Below are 18,467 nucleotides of genomic sequence, written 5' to 3'. Positions count from 1 at the left end.
GGGATTCATGCTTGTGTTCAAAAATACTTATGAACCCTATCTATTTATTTAAGGTATTGTTTCTAAAGATAATGAAAATGAATAACTCCTTAGTCCTATATCTATGAGCACAGAAATGACTCTAGACAGCCACAAGTTCTCATTTTCAAGAAAGGATGAATTTCTTGGCTTTAGGTGGAAAGCAATGTCTTGAATCCAGTGCAGAGCATTTATTCAGGACAGTCACGCCAGTTACAAAACAGGGCTGAGTCATTTCTGTTACAGACTAATGCAAAGACCTATGTATGCAACATATTTCTAAGAACATCTACTTTATAAAACCATATATACTTAATATGTATAGCTACAGCTGCAATTTTTGTGATGTGTCAAAAGTTTTAAAACACATCATTTTTCTGTAATCTCTCAAGGTAATTCTGGCCTTAAAAATGACCACTGACTGGAGAAGTAAAAATATGGGACATTTTGCATAAAAATTTACAAAAGACAAATTGTCATGGGTTAATAAATTCAACAGTATTAAAGAACAGTATTACTTCAGACAATTTATGATATAAGCACCACTAAATATAGCTTGTCAACCTACTAAAAACTCCAAAACAAAGGAAAACAAATCCTGATTACTATTCTGTGTGTTTAATCATGTGACTATTCCTAAGATTAAGAATGAAAAGAAATACTTAATGCACGGCTAGGGCTTTTAAAAATCATCATCAGATCTGGGGATGAATAATATTAGTCCTTAACCTCAATGAGGTGAAGCACTCCTTGGTTAAGTAAGAAAAACACAACTCTTCTCTTTGAGGGGATGTTACCGGAAAGCACGTGTCGCCCGCCTCTACCCTACAGGAGTACCCTTAAGATGAAAGGATGGTCTGGGCTGCAGAGACAGCTCAGTGTGATAAAAGCACTAGTTGTGCAAGGAGGACCCGAGTTCAAATGCCCAGAACCCAAGTAAAAAGGCATGGTGGTGCATATCCGACCCCAGAACTGTCTGGGCTATTACAAAAGGACCACAGGAACTTAACAACAGTCCACATATTCAGTGACAGACATAAATTGGCAGAAAGTGGCCAGGCAGCTGTGGGGTATGCCTTTAATCCCAGCACTCAGGATGCAGAGCCAAGCAGATCTCTGTGAGTTTGAGGCCAGCCTGGTCTACAGAGTGAGTTCCAGGACAGGCAGCAAAACTACACGGAGAAACCCTGTCTCGAAAAAGAAAAAAAAAAGGCAGAGAGTAACAGAGCACAGCAGCCAATTTGACCTGTGGTCACAGAAACTCAGTTACACAAATACTGTATACACACACACACACACACACACACACACACACACACAACCTATTCATGATGATAACCCAAACAAACCACACACAAACACACATTTTTTTAAAGGATGCCAGGAGGGAATTGATTATCATTTATTAACATTTATTAAGAAATAGATAACTTCTGCCAAATAATCTTCCCAGGTAACTGAATAATCATGACCACTATATGCCCACATTATGTATTATTATTTATAGTGGTTTTTTAAAAACATACATTAGTAGTCTCAACATGTTTGTGTCTCCTCAACATCATTTTCATCGATCCAATTACTATAGTAGCCTGAAGAAAAAATATAGCTCTATATGGTATTTTAGAACTGTCAATTTTTGTTGCCAATATAACTACCATTCTGATAGCCTTTTCTTTTTCTATTTTTCAAGTAAGTGTTGAGAATCAAAGAACCTAGTTTGTCATAATTGCATACATATAAAAGTGTTAAGGAACTAAGAGAATCTTGAACTGTCCTTAACATAAGCCCATGGTCATGAGCCTAGAGCCTATAGATAATTTCAGTCACTCATAAACCTATTGTTATATAGGTTTCCAGTTTTTAGACATAGACCCTATCATCTGTTTTAAAACTTAATTCTATAGGTTATCATCATATTCACTGATTTTAAAAATAGTTTCATTGGACAAAAACTAAAATATGAACGACAATATTCTCCTACATTTAAAGATCATACATTTACTAAACATTATAAAAAGAAATGATAAAACCTTACTTGTTAAAATAGGAGGATTTTAAAAATTCCAGTAGCTCAATGTTTTCATTGGGTTACCAGCATCAAGCAGAAAAATTTATTAAAAAATCAATAATATATGACAGGTTAATTTCTTCTTATATTCTGGTTGCTTGTGAGAACCATAGTTATATGCAGCTATCTTTTCTGGCCCAATTAAAATAAATGAATTCTTTTTTAAAATGTTGACTAAAGTAGTAAAACCTTTATATTTTATGTACATATAATGCATATATTTCCTCAGCCCAACTACTTTGTTAACTTTCTTTTAATATCCAATTCAAATTATACATGTAGTAATATCAGATATGAACCTTACCTGATATAATAGTCATTTCTGATAAGCAGAAAGTGCTGCAGAATGGATAATAAGTAATTTTCAGCTGCAGTGTCTTTCAGCATATTATAGAGAAGATGGTAGACTTCATTCATATCAGTAGAAAGTGAGTAAAGGAAAACATCAAAGATTCTTGATGAATAGTGCATTTATGACAAAAGCAGACTTATGTTTAAAGTTAAACATTTATCACTTGGTTTCCATTATTGGTTTATTTTAAATATCCAAATAAAATAGGCCTAAATTGTGTTCATAATTGATCTTTTGAAAATTCCATGGATATTATGACTCTTTTTAGGATATAAAAACTAGTGGTATAGATGCTGTTAGTAATCTATAAGTAACTACAAAAGTGAACTAACATTATATGTACGGAGGATCTTGAAAGTCCACTTAAAATAAAGGTAAAAGACAAGATGTAATCCAACATCTTAAAACAACATGAAATAGGCAGTAGAATTAAATAGACAATGGAATATTATAAACACCACATGAGAGTGCTGAGTTAAAGTTTCATAAGGACCTTAAATGGCTACAGAACAGATCAAATGCTTGATTACATAAATGAATACAAAGTATGTTTATTGATAAAAATAAAAATAATTTATATTAGTGATGCTGCTGCAGACTGTTTCTATTGGTGAAATTATTTAGGCCACTCCACGTAGTTAAAAGGAGATTTATTTAATGGCGTAACTTACAAATTAAGGGATAGGTAGGTCGCGGGGTCTGGGGAAGGTGTATCACAGTCCGGCAGTGTTCTCTGGAGCTCTCCTCTGTCTACCTCCACCATCCAGCGTCCTGGAACCAAGCGAGCGTTCGCCGATCCGGATCTCGGGTCCCCAGGCGCCTCCCTTGACCCCGCCTTGTAGGCGTGACAGTTGCCAAAGTCTCAATGGGGGTTGGAACTTCCAGAACAAAGCTGGAATGGCTACCCACTACATGTTTCTACTAATTTTGAATGAGAAATTACTAGAAATTATTTCGTATAATAACATTTCTATTCATTCTATCTATATTTATCAAATATTTTATGTAAATAGAGGAAAAGCATACATAAAAAATATAAGGCAAACAAAGTACCTAGGGAATTTCAAGGAGGGAAATATTGTTCCAGTTTGTTTAGAATACTTGAATAAGAAAGATAAGAAAATATTACAGGTAGAAAAGCACAGATGAGGGGTTACTTTGTTTCCCAAGTGTTTTCCTATTTCATAGAACCCAAAAGAATGAATTGTAAATGGGTGGGGAACAAGTGGCAGAACTATGACAATCATATCTTATATCTCAAACAATTTCACATCAGATAGTTGGCACAGGAAGATTATATGCTGCTGCATTTGATTTAGAAACTTTTACAACACTGATTTGTTATAGACAGCTACTATTTTATCTAACAGTTTTGCTATCATTAAGGAACATAAATATCTGATGAGAAATAAGACATACATTTCCAGCAATCTATATCTGTAAGTGGAGTAGCATTTAATAAATACAGAATGTCTCTTAGCTAGTGTCAGATATGAACTCAAAGAACTTTTCCTCATTCTTATTGGTAAGGTAGACTGCTTTAGGCTCATAGGCTCTTGTTTATTCAAGACCACTGACCAGAGTGTATCTCTAACACAGCGAGCCATTATGCAGAATTCAGTAGTTGGAGTATGTCTTCAAAGCAGAGTAGCAATTTCTCAACTTGGATGTATTGTTAATAATTTTTACTCTTTTTTGGGGGTCCACCAACCAGCTCCCAAATAAATCACACACGGAGACTTATTATTACTTATGAATGCCCAGCCTTAGCTTGGCTTAGTTTCTAGCTTTCCTTAAATTAACCATCTATCTTTTGCCTCTGGCCTTTTCCCATTCTCTAACTTCTGTAAATCTTACTCTTACTCCTTGGCTTACTGTGTAGCTGGGTGGCTGGTCCCTGAAGTCTTCCCAGTATTCTCCTTCTATATATACTCTCTGCTTGCCAGCTCTGCCTATCCTTTCTCCTGCCCTGCTATTAGCCAGTTCTTTATTGGACCATCAGGTGTGTTAGACAGGCACAGTAACACAGCTTTACAGAGTTAAACGAATGCAACAGGAACAGAAGTAATACACCTTAAAATATTCTACTACATGAATGGATATCAAGAATAGCATCATGGTGAAGTACTAATAAAAATAAGCAGTTACAACTTTGTTCACAAACAAGAACTCTAATAAGAATATTGAAATATTATCCTCAATTCCCGCTTTTCAACATAGGTACAAAATTAGTTTTTAGTTTGTCAAAGGATATTCCATTTCAGCTCGAATGTCATTGAGACGGTGAGATAATTCAGTTAGGTCATCTTCTTTGTTCTCTTCAAACACTCTCAACTGAATATCAAGCTCATCATTCTCTTTTTCTTTAAGACCCTAATATAAAAAATAAAATTCAGCAAATGAATGACAATTTAAAAATAGCACACTTGCTAATCAGGGACAGAAAGTATTATTCATTTGTACACAGATGCAATTTCAAATACTGACCCAGGAAGTTGATTTCCTAAAAGAAAGTAAATGTAGCTAAAGTTTTCTATTTCAAAATAAAAGAACCTCATACCATTCTTTACGTTTTCTCTCCATGCCCTGAGTCTTGACTATTCACATTAAAATAATCACTTCTGTAACAACAACAACAACAAAAACAAAAACAAAAAACCACTAAGAACTAACAACTCAAATTCAAGTCTAACATTTTGACTAAATATCCTCATCAGAAATCACAAAAGAACTCATGCAGTTAGAACATTCACATATACCTCTGGCACCAAGAAAATGAAGTAAATATAGATCAATTGTGCTAATGAAGAACAAATACAAGGATATATTCAAGCACAACAGTCCCAAGAATGGCCTGGAAAAATTGTATAAACAAATTTATTATGAATGATACTTTGTGATTTTAAAGCTAAAAGGTATTAAAGTTTTTTTTATTGTGTCTAGCTAGACACAATGCGAATCTTCATTTTTCACTTAGCCTAATAACAAAATAGCAACTTGGGCATCAAAGATTTGTTTTTGTAATACATCATATGCACATGCATTATAAACCTGTGATAATTTTTCAAATGCTACTACAACAAATAATAATAATAACATAATAATATATAATATTTTAAAAATTTGGAAGCATGCCACACTAGAGATTGTTGGGCTTAATATATATCACCTGGAATATCTTTTAATATTTGTCCATTAAGTTGCAGCTTTGAAAACTCAAATCGATAATCACAACAGTGGATACTCAAGGGTGATAACCAAACTGGGATTATGATGTTCAGAGCTGAGCTTGAACTCTAAAAGGAAATGCAAGCAAGGTGTACTTCCAATTAAGAAAAGAAAGAAAATAGAATGCATTTCTTCTTTCTATATTTGTTTCTATTTTTATTCAAGAATAACAATGATAAATAGGGATGGAATGGCTATTACTGAAGCAAAACACAAAACAAAGCACTTTTTGATGTCCTCTTTTGAATATCCATACTTAAGAATTTACCAAATTCTGAACACATTTGTAAAGATAAAAGTAAAATTTTATAACATCTTTAAAATATATTTTAAATATTTATTAATTATCTCATATAAAGCATATAACAAATAAAATTACTTCCACTTAGTTTCTTCTAAATTAAGAACTTAATTTTGATCTAACATTCCACTTTCAATGGAAAGATATTTATTGGAATACAGAACTATGTAATGCTTATGGTCCATATTACCATATGAGCACAGAAGGCAGTTACAACCAGAACATATCCAAAACTTTGAAAAATATATTTCAGAGCAAGAAATTCTCTTGTTTAGAAACAAAATGAGTTCAAAACTACCATTTGATTGGTATGAGATTTTCATTAAAAAGTAGAAAAGTGTCTGCAAAACTGAATATTTTCAAGGCAAACTACGTAATTTATTTAGCAAAATATGTCCATAAATATAAAGTATTCTAAGTGCTCTTTATTCACAATTTTCTGACCCTATTAATATGTGTATCTATAGACATATGCATTCATATTGATAAGTTTCCATTCAAATGTCAGACTCTGAAAGATATATCCATAAATTCTTGATAAAATAAACATTTGATGACAAACTTTGCACAGGAAAAATAAATATGACAGATAAAACAGTTTTATCATAATTAGACATAAAGTCAAAGGATTATAAATCCTTTTTTTTTTTTTTTGAGACAGGGTTTCTCTGTGTAGCTTTGCGCCTTTCCTGGGACTCACTTGGTAGCCCAAGCTGGCCTTGAACTCACAGAGATCCGCCTGGCTCTGCCTCCTGAGTGCTGGGATTAAAGGCGTGCACCACCACCGCCCAGCCTAGGATTATAAATCCTAATACAGACTAAACAAAAGTCAGGTGCAGAAATTTCAAAATATATCAATATAAATCATTTCAAAAGCAAATGTATTATAAAAGTCACTATAACATATACATCAATTCATTTATACCAAACTACTAAAGCAAATTTATTGAAAGCAAATAATCTACATTCCATTTGACACCAAAAATTTAACCACAGTGATAGAGGGAATAAAAAAATAAATGTTCATATAATATGCTAAAATTAATTGATTTGTCATGAAGATTCTGTTCTTTACTTCTAAAACTTGCACTGTTCAAAATATTGTGTTGACTTCAAGAGGTACTGAAATAAACCACTTCCTATTTCCTCTGCCATTTAATTATATTAGAGGTATCATTTTTGATATACATGACAATCACTGGCATAACCATAACAACAGCCTTAACTATGCCTAATGCATTGCATTTATTAAGCTCTATTTTAGAAAAATAGAGACCCTCAGCCGGGCGGTGGTGGCGCACGCCTTTAATCCCAGCACTCAGGAGGCAGAGCCAGGCGAATCTCTGTGAGTTCGAGGCCAGCCTGGGCTACCAAGTGAGTTCCAGGAGAGGTGCAAAGCTACACAGAGAAACCCTGTCTCGAAAAAACAAAAAAAAAAAAAAGAAAGAAAAATAGAGACCCTCTAATTTGAGCTATGTAAAAAATAAGGATAAATAAAAAAAGAATCATTTGAAAGGTTTATGCTTATTTATTAATATATTCAAGGTTCAATGGCCACACAAAGATGTTGCTTTTTATATTCTAGTGCTTTACATGAAAATATTTAATTTGGGTGTTAAGTAGGTACCAACTGACATATACAGTACAACTAGTATATATTGAAGTATGACCATTTTATTCTTGCTAAATTGTGATAGATGACAACAATAACAAAAATAAAGAAATGTATGGAAGTAGAGAAATGATCCCCATTGTACAAAAGGCCTGTTAGTCTAAATTCTATTTTTCATTAAAAAAAATACCAGAGAAGCTTATTCTCAATATAGGCATTCCTAACTCTCTCAATATGTTTTGACAATTTTCATTCTTTGAGGGAATATATACACTCTCAGCTAAAAGGTAGAACCAAGTTTAGGCATATTTAAGTTCACCTTCCAAGAGAAATATTTGGGGATCCCTATAGAATATATCCCAAAACATTAGGAAAAGATACACGATGCTTTCCATTTTCCACATGCTGAGGAAACACTGAAATCTGAAGTAGAACCTAACAGAGGTATGATAAAGGAAAATATCCACCCCCATCCAGGAAGCTGTTCATGTTTTAGTGCTACTAGGAGAAGAAAACTCAGTTTTTGTCATAGAAACAATACTGGATATATCCATCACAGCCCATGGCAGGCCCTCATGGTCAGCCACCACAAACCATGTTTCTGGCAGTTTTGATGTTTTACAGAGAGAGAAACAACATGAAGTTGGGTGGGTAAAGAGGTGGGGAAAGATCTTGGAGAAGTTGAGGAAAGAGAAAGTGTATGATAAAAATGTACTGAATGAAATTTTCAAAGCATAAATAAAAACATTATTTAAAAAGAAAGACATTTTCAGAAAATATGCATAATAAATAAAATATAAGGTAGATACTGTTTTCTAGAATATAGAGTGAGAGTGCTCTGTTATCACAGAAACAGACTATAAAATTATTCCAAATATAGTTTAACATTACTCTAATTAGGACATTCACATTCAATTTAAGAAATAAAACTGTTTCTCTTTAGAAACGTTCTGAAGCATCCTAATAAGAATACCATATTTTAGCAAAATATCCAGAATGTACTAATGAAGCCTCAATATGCATACTTAAGCTGACTACAAATGAAATCAATCTAAAGTATCAAAGAGGAAAGAAGGAAACATTTAAATGAAAAGCAAATTTGCAAATATATATCATTTATATATCACATCATTAACTGAATTATGAATTATCCATTACATAGTGAGAGTAATACTACCATTACATACATTCATTTATACACACACTTAAAGCTTACAAAGCATATGGAATTTTTTGGAGGCAATAACAAAGGACAAATTTGTGATTTCTTAAAAAAATGTACTTTTGCTTGAAGGTAAAAAAAAGTTAAAAGTTCAGCAGCATAATGAATAGATGCATTCAACTTACTGGGAGCATTGCTTTTAGTCCAGAACGGAGGAATTCATTCCTCAAATGGATTCGAAAATCAAGATCATATGGAGAAGTGACAAGTGCATTGATGAACTGCATGCAGGCCACCTACAAAGAGAAAGTGAATTTCATTTATACGTTAAGGTACAGGAAAGAAATATTTAGTTAGTACATGCAGGTAACACATTCACTAAAGGCATATGAAATGCAAATATTCCTGCATGTACAATGATAATTATGACTTTTTATTATAAACAACATCAATCAAGACCATGATCTCGAACATAATTGTAACAATGATATGACAGTTAAGTGTGTTTGCTTTGCTAAGCAATATGAAAGGATATTTAACTCACCCATAGAAATCTCAGGGTCCCAAATAATAAACAATGAGCCCTTTGAAAAGATCATGAAATGGATCCTTCATATCTGGTTGTCCACAGATAGTAAGGGAACTAAATTCTTCATAGCTATAAATACATTTCCACTTTAAATCAAAAAACTTCTGAAACTACATTACATAACTTGGAAATATCCCTATATTAAAGTGTATTATTTTCATTAAAATACATTAAACAGATGAAAGTATATAAGCAGAAGACTCAGAAGGACAAACATGGTATGTACCAACTCATAAGTGGATACTAGAATATAAAGCAAAGGGTAATCAGGCAACAACCCACAACTCCAGAGAAGCTAACTAACAGGGAAGACCCAAAGAGGGACGCATGGACCACCCTGGGAAGAGGAAATAGATGAGATCTCCATGAGTAAACTGGGGATGAGGGGTGGGCAATGGAGGATAGGGATGGGGAATGAGAACATAAGAGAATGGGATGGTTGAGCTGGAACAGGGAGGAAGGGGGAAAGCAATGAAAGAGATACAGAGAGAGAGAGAGAGAGAGAGAGAGAGAGAGAGAGAGAGAGAGAGAGAGAGAGAGAGAGAGAGAGAGAGAGAGAGAAAGAGAGAGAGAGAGAGAGAGAGAGAGATCTCATGGGGTAGAGAGAAATCTGGTGCTAGGGAAGTTGCCAGGAATCCCCAAGGATGACCCCAGCCTGGACTACTAGCAATAGTGGAGAGGGTGCATGAACTGAACTGGCTTGCCCCAGAGATCAGACTGGTGAATACCCTAACTGTCATTACAGAGTTTTTCTCCAATGACTGATAGAGGCAGATGCAGAGATCCACAGCCAATCACCAGGCAGAGCTCCAGGAGTCCAGTCAAAGAGAAAGAAGAGGGATTCTATGAGCAAGTGCATCAGGATCATGATGGGGAAACATGCAGGGACAACCAAACCAAACTAGAGGGAACTCATGAAAGTTGGATCAATAGCTGTGGATCATACATGGGACTGAAATAGGCCCTCTGCATGGCAAGACAGTTTTGTAGCTTGATCTGCTTGGGAGGCCTCCTGGCAGTAGGAACAGAGTCCATCTCTGGTGCATGAGCGGGCTTTTTGGAGCCCACTACCTATGATGGGACACCTCGTGTAGTCTTGAAGTAGGAAGAAAGGCTTTGACTTGCCTCTACTGGATGTACCTCCCCATGGGAGGCCTTGCATTCTTGTGGGTGGGAGAGGGAAGTGGGTAGGGAAGGGGAGGATGGTGGGGCTGGAGGAGGGAAGAAGGGGATCTTTGACTGGTGTGTAAAATGAATGAAAAAATTTTATTAATTAAAAAAGGGGGGTATAAAGTTCTGTGACTCCCAAATATTGGGATTAAAGGCATGAGATCTAAAAAAAAATAAAACTTAAATAATTGTTTCAAGAAGCACAACACATTATTATGAAATACCATTGTCTGCATCAAAAATACAAAATACAAATAGTTAAATGTACCTAAACTCTTATCATCTCTATTATTTAATTTTTATGAAGTACCAGACAATGTATTAGGTGCTTTACATAATTTACTATCTAAAGTCACTCTCATAGAAAACATGAGATGAATATTACCATTACATTTCTTTTGCACATGGAAAAGTTGAAGCTTACAGCAGTTAAGTAAGTTATGCAAGGTCAAATAGAAAAAGAAAATTATATTTCTAAGTTATAATATTTTACTACAAATAGAAAACAATTCCAGGATTTTTCAGATTCTTAGAAACTCCACATATAGATTCATGCAAGAACAGATTTTAAGGCTGTATAAGATGATAAAATTTATCTGTTGCATCATGTTTCATCATGTTTGGTGAACTACGAACATCTACATTATAGCTATACATTAATTATAAAAGCATGAAATAAATTTAACAATTTGTTGTCTAGAACAAGAAGGAGTTACCAAATATATAATGAAATTAAAATAAAATACCAAAAGGAAAAAATGAGATTTGGTTTGGAGTATATCCCATTCCATATACATCCCATGAAGTAACAAATAGAGAACATCCCATCATCCAGATTAATGGCTTCTCTTTCCCTTTTGCTGTCCACCATGGTGTTCCATATTCAGTGTGAATGTACATTCAAACACATACAAATACATGTGTACAGGTTCACATACATGAACATCACGGAACTCTACTATTCAAAACAGGATCTTTTAATCACAGATTAACATTAATAGGAACTAAATCAAGAACTCACCTTTACTAGGTATAGTCCAATGTCTTGAAAATTACATATGATTTATAGGTCCCACTTTGGACAATATGGATAAAAAATATACTGTAGGAAGTTTGACTGAATATCACCACATAGGAAAAATTAATGAAGACAGTGTTCTGGCCCTTTAGAGCTAAGCTCAACTAAGTACAAACCTCATTCGCAAATAATGAAAGTTTCAAAACTTTGATGTTCAGCTTCCAAGGATATCAATATTTAAAGATGTGACAGAACTATATTGTCCTCTTAGAGAGCAAAATCAATCTGCTTTTAAAATATTCCATAAGAAGTAAAAAACCTAAAATACTCTGGCCAGACGTTTTCATATATGGGTAAAGAAATGAACCTATAAAAATGTAGTGACTTCCCTGAGATCACATGACAAATATGCCAAAAAGAGCAGACTAGAACCTCTTATTGTAGTACTAGAGTCTTTCTATACATTTCAATGTTGCAATCTGGCATTGCTAAATATAATTTATCTTCACCTCATGCCAGAAAGAGTAGAATTGCACTTAAATTGAATATCAGAAATTCAAATATCCAGAGTCTTCATTTTTTTAAATATTTTAATGGCTTTAACATTCAAAATGGTTTCCCACGTTTATTTATGCTTTTAATATAGAGCCATTGAGAAACAAAGTGTTAAAAAACATCACAGAAACTCAGAAAATTTTGCTCATTGAAGACAAATATGCCAAAAAGAGCAGACTAGAACCTCTTATTGTAGTACTAGAGTCTTTCTATACATTTCAATGTTGCAATCTGGCATTGCTAAATATAATTTATCTTCACCTCATGCCAGAAAGAGTAGAATTGCACTTAAATTGAATATCAGAAATTCAAATATCCAGAGTCTTCATTTTTTTAAATATTTTAATGGCTTTAACATTCAAAATGGTTTCCCACGTTTATTTATGCTTTTAATATAGAGCCATTGAGAAACAAAGTGTTAAAAAACATCACAGAAACTCAGAAAATTTTGCTCATTGAAGACAAATATGCAGGGGTCGGATAATAATTCATATGATAAAACATTAAATATAAGCAGTGCCTTTTCTTATTGTTTTTTGAAATAGGAAAATTTTATATTATCTATATTTTATTCATATGCATTTAAACATATATATATATATATATATATATATATATATATATATATATATACACACACCTGCTCTTGGTTGAGTGCATATAAAATACATTAATACAAATGAAATACATATGAGCATCTTCACAAAATAACTGTGAAAATAAGAGAAGCTTTTATTTAACTAACAGGTTTCAGAAATTGCAAACATTTCTCTGCCTGTTTGATCACAATTCATAGAGTTATGGATTACAGTAATTGCCAACTCTAGGGCATTCTCAGACAGATTATCCATATTGCCATTAGCTGTGACAAATTGTGCTTTTAAAATTTTATTGACACTGTCACACATTTGACCTTATTACGTGCTCTGTTGACATTAACAAGGTCTTTCTTTATCCTAGCCACAGCAGGAGTTAGGGAAAAAGATGGTTTAAGTCAAAATAAGTACTTACGAAGAACTATACAAATGTACAGGGAAAGTTAATTAAGTCAAGAAATGGAGAAGGATTTCTAGGCAAAAGAAGTGAATTATATACAAAGGTACAGAGGTAGAGTGAAGAAATTGCACAAAATGGACATAAAGCACAGTGTAGTATGAGTACATCAGAAAGTGTATGCAGAAGACTAGTGCAATGTACAGTTAGAAAGAATGCAGGAAGCAGATGATGAAGTCCTTTTATTCATTCCCTTGGGAAGGAGAGACACAAAGACTAGATTTTACTCCTAGAGGTCAGAAAAAGCCTTTGAAAGATTTTGAGCAGTGATGTGGCAAAATGTCATGTCAGAACAATGTAGAAGAGAATTTAAAGGGTTAGAATGAAGGGTGGAAGATTTAAAAAAAAAAGTCAGACCAAAGTCTAAAATACAGAGAATTCCCTGAATTTAAAAAACAAACAAACAAACCTGGCCACAGCATAGTGACAGACAGATACTATGCATAGAAAGAAGTACAAAATTAACATAGTAGAATCCAGCATGTACTTGATTGAAGAAATGCAAGATTTATGTAGTAAAGGATATATAGTAAAGGTGGATTTGAAGTCAACTATTACATTTTTGGTGTATGTTAATTGTACCATAATGATCAAGAAGGAATACAAGAGAATGGTAGGTCATGGTGGAGAAGGAATTAGGTTAGAGAGGTTGAGGATTTATAACAGCAAGATGAACATAGTTAGAGGTAGTGAAGGACTTGAACACATTTGAAAGGGACAGAGGAATTGGATGCAAAGAGCTTAGACAAATACATATCTTGCTGAACTCAGAAGGATGGATAAGACAGTGGACAAATCATCAAAATGAGAAAAAATGAAGAACCAAAGCTCCTAAGATCAAACTTTCTCTCATATACACAAACCTTTGATTTTCATTTTCATAGATGTATATGGGGACACAGATCCTAAATTCAGAAAGGGGTCCAGGAGAGATAAAAAGGCTATTCTAAGAGGGAGGTCATTGACTATATTTGAGATGAAAATGAAATGGGAGATACTGGGGGAAGAAGGAGATCAACATAGGATAGAAGCATGAGGAAAGGGGAGAAGAGCAGAAGAGAATGAACAAAAACAAAATATGTATGAAAATTTTAGAGTGAACCCAATGGATTTGTCATTATTTTATAAAACCAAATTTGAAAAAAATATAAAATAAGATCTTAGACTCAAAAAAATAAGGACCAAACATACACATAGGAATCTTTAGGTAAAACAGAAATGAAAGAAAAAAAAGGAGAGCTTAGTATCACAGAAATGAAGGAGAGGGCATTTAGAAAGTCCTGATCAATAATGGTCAAATAGAGCTAGAAAGCCAATGTGATATATTTTAAAGTAGTCTGCTCCTTTTCATAGAATGAGAATCACTCTTACCTACCATTATAATAATAAATACATTTATTCAACTTTGAAACAGATTGAAAACTGAAGGTATACTTAAAGCCAGAATTTTTCTTGTTACAATGAAAAAGCAACTCTATTGTTCAAATTTGGCTATACAATGCTCCATGTTTTTTATATATATATAATGGAGTATAGGCTTGGGACTTAGCTTACTGGCAGTTAGTTGTCTTAATTTCAGTAGTTTACTAAACTTCTATTTAGCTCTCCCTTGCTGCCAGGTTGTGTGTGGTCACATCTTGAGGATCTTAATATGTGGGTATAGGAAAAATCCTCTCCCACCCTTCCAACTTATGCCCTTAGTCTGCCACAAATAGAAATCAGATTCTCAGCCTCCATAAGATAATGCCAGAAAACAAAAAGTTAGGTTCTGATTAAAGGCCAACAGGTTTTTCTTGCCAAAAAATTGCTTTGGTAGACTTGATAATTTCAATGACAGCTTAATGTCAACAATTTTTACTTTTATTTCACTTTTTGGTCCTAATTCATATGCCAAGAGGATAACTATACTAAGTATATGTGATATATCTATGATATTCTTAGTGAAGCTATCACACATTATGAAAAATATATTTGGTGAAATGCATTTGTGTACCATATCCAATTATAACAGAAGACTTTCTCCATTATTCTAATATGAAAACAGTTTAATATGCAATAAATCAGGCTACCACACTTCTCTGCACAACTCCTGAAATCCTACAGAGACATGGCAGCTTTCTAACTAATTCTAGCCTGAGAAAATGGGCTATTTTAACAATTACTCACTGGATGTTAATCATGTTACCTTCTCTACCCAATAAAAGAATATTAAAGGTCAGTTTACTTTGAATTTTCCTGTCTCACCACATAGAAATAAAGTTTAAATGGATGTCTGTATTGTCTTCTGTCTCCTTTTGTAAAATAACTGGCAGACTATGAGGGCCTCCATTTTCACACACAACAAGCCCTTCTTGCCTGGACTCTAACTTAATATTGCTTCTCTATTAGAAGACATAATATCAGTGAAATTCTTATCTTTTAAGGCCAAATTCAAGTTTCACCTCACCAGATATTACTTCTATAATTCTCAGATTTGCAGTGTAATTGAAATGAGATAACATATGTAAATTGTAATGCTATGTGGCGTAGCACTCACAAGTGATGTTTTTAATTTGTTACTTGTGGGAGTCCTATAATAAACCTAGTTAGGTACTCAAAGACATGAATTTGAAGAGAGAGAGAAACGTGACCTTCACATGCATCAGAAGATTTGCTGGAACACAGTTATATATTAAGCTATGGAAGCAACTGAAAATATGCATGGAGAAAATATGCATGTATATTCATGAGCATAAACACATGTTGGTGAATACACACATATGAATATATAAGTAGATTGGTGTAAAATAATAATTGGTATAGGTGAGTGATTAAAAAAATAGGGGAAATATTCCTGGGAAGTCAGAAGAGAAAAGATACATTAAAAACATATAATAAACAGAGGCTATTCAGAGACCGCACAGAAAGAATGGTACCCAGAGAAGCAAAGGAAATAAAATTTTCAAAGAGGACATGTTGATCAATGGTGACAAGTAGCCACAATTTGGAAGAAATCATTGATTTTGGAATTAGAGGATCATTAAAGATTTCATAAGGCTAGGAAAAAGCTAAGTTGTGAAAATTAATTTAGAAAATAGAGAAAATAAGTTTATTCTTTTAGAGACATGTGCTACAAGATATAAAGGTAGATGAGAGGCTAGCAAGTATAAAAATTCAGGTGCTGCAGTTTGAGAGACTGAATAGTGCAACTGAGCTGAAGGTAAGGCAATGAAGAGTGTACACATGTTGATGTGATTTATCCCTGATATGTTCCTCAAACTAATGAAAGTAATGAAAATCCTGTCCTAACTGGGCTAGAAAACATCTGTAAGAAATTGTTAGTTTAAAATATAATTAGTTCAGTATTTGAACATAATTACTTCATGACATTCTAATAAGAGGTCTCAGGACACGACAAAAATAGAAAAGTAATTCTGTTAAAATACAACATGAATTACAGTTTTTAAACAGATTTTAACTTTTGTTTTTAATTTCAGTATTCTGAACATATTTGTAACTTTTACTGGATATTTTCTCATTCATATTAAATATGCCTAATAAACCCACTTCACAATTCTTGGGAGAGTACTAGGCTCTGTATATAATAAATTACTAAATTTTATAGCTCATTAAAATAGGAAATTTCAAATTGTAGTTTGCATATGTTTGCATCCATAATCAGTATTCAAAAATTTCTTGAATATTTAGCAAGATGTCTATGATTTTTCCATATGGTACTTGTTAAACACTTGCTACTTAATCATTCTGTTTTGTGCAGCACCATGAAGTCTAGAGAGTGTCAGTAGTGTTTCACTGTCTGGGCTAAACGATTCTACAATGACAATGTCACTTTTTTGTGGAGGTGTTACTATAATGGACATACAATTCTAGATGCAGATATCAAAAACATTTAAGTTCAAACCATCATTCTAAACCTTAACAGCTGTGTGATTCTTAGAGATCACATAGCCTCCCTGCAACTCAGTTCCCTGATCAGTAAACTGAAGATAATATATAACACAGAATTGTGGCTGAAATTTCATTTAAATATTTTTAACTATGCAAATGTACTTGTCCCACATATCGCAAACTGTTCCAAATGCAATGAAAACTTTGAATCTAAATAAAATACTTGAGCCCTGCTAAACTGTGGAAGTAAAGTACAGGCTTATATGCATGTCTAGCAGTGAAAGCCATCTAGTCAAGGAAGCACAGCCAACACAGCAACAAGGACAAAACATTGGAGAAAACATCAAAAAATGCACACTTCAGGCTTTCCTTAGAAAGTATGAAATTTGATTGAGACTAAAACTAATAATAATATGAAAAACTGTGTCATATATAGGAAAACACTAAGGGAAAAAATCTCAATTTTAAGAACACCAGTGCATAAGAACATACGATAAAATATTATCAATATCCTCATCATAGTTGAAGTAGAAAACTTTTTAAAGATCTTTACATGTCTGAAGAAACATGTACAGTTTCACACTACTACAGATTCTCTTTAGGTAAGCCAATTTATCTGTAGACACAGTTTCCAACTGTGACAAAAAAAAGACGTCAATACTTCATAACACAATAAAAATAAAAGTTGTATGGTATTTGTTTCACATCAAGTAAAAAAATTTTCATATGTATACTCACTATAAAATAACTTCAAAAATTAAATATAAAGGCAAAATCTCTGAGTGATGACATAACATTTTAAATGATATTTCACGTAGTGTGTACACTAAAACAAAGAGCACGTTGATATCAAATTCTGGCTCTTCCACACCATGTCCACTTATACAAGTGACGCAATCTCATTCTGCCTATCCACCTGATAGAGAAATGGATAATACTTAGGAAGCTGATTTAGTACAAGAATTAAATCAAACTTTATAGGTAAAATAAAATGTGCCAGAAGATCATCTCTAAATATGGGAAATAAACGTGATTTCTCATCCCTCAAGAACAAAATAGCCTTTAATAAAGTAGACATTTCCTAAAATCATTAAAAACAATGGATTTTGTCATTTTTAAAATGAAACATGTTTTTTTTTCCTGGGTCTACAAAGTTTTTAGAGGGTCCTGGACACGGGATACAATTCAATCCTCTCTCACACTGGTGAGTCAAATTTATGATTGTTTTTTGAAAGGCACAAAAAGAAGTATATTGAATTCTCTTTTTTAATTGTTTTTTGGTCATTTGTAGCCCAGGCTGGCCAAGATTTTGTGACTCTCCTGACTCAGATATCTGACTATTAAAAAGAGTACCATGCTATGACACCATACCTGAATATTCTCTTACATTTCTACAAAAGCCTAAAATTTTTATTAAATTAGTCAAATAGTACTGACTGAACTGCTTGCA

The 18,467-nt window shown here is 33.4% G+C and overlaps 1 protein-coding gene across 2 annotated transcripts in view; it reads right to left on the bottom strand.

The window, feature by feature from the left end:
• The window catches only part of Diaph2 (diaphanous related formin 2), a 752,478-nt gene that overhangs the window by 513,246 nt on the left and 220,765 nt on the right, over nt 1–18,467 (bottom strand). For both annotated transcript variants that reach the window (XM_059251575.1, XM_059251574.1), the window contains 3 exons: nt 8,930–9,040; nt 4,696–4,814; nt 2,394–2,510 (listed from right to left, as the gene is read on the bottom strand). In XM_059251575.1, coding sequence (XP_059107558.1) covers nt 2,394–2,510; nt 4,696–4,814; nt 8,930–9,040 — 347 coding nt within the window. The remainder of the gene's footprint in view (nt 1–2,393; nt 2,511–4,695; nt 4,815–8,929; nt 9,041–18,467) is intronic.

Source organism: Peromyscus eremicus, chromosome X (assembly GCF_949786415.1).
Source record: "Peromyscus eremicus chromosome X, PerEre_H2_v1, whole genome shotgun sequence".
Classification (NCBI taxonomy): Eukaryota; Metazoa; Chordata; class Mammalia; order Rodentia; family Cricetidae; genus Peromyscus; species Peromyscus eremicus.
This window is presented reverse-complemented; position numbering and strand designations above follow the sequence as displayed.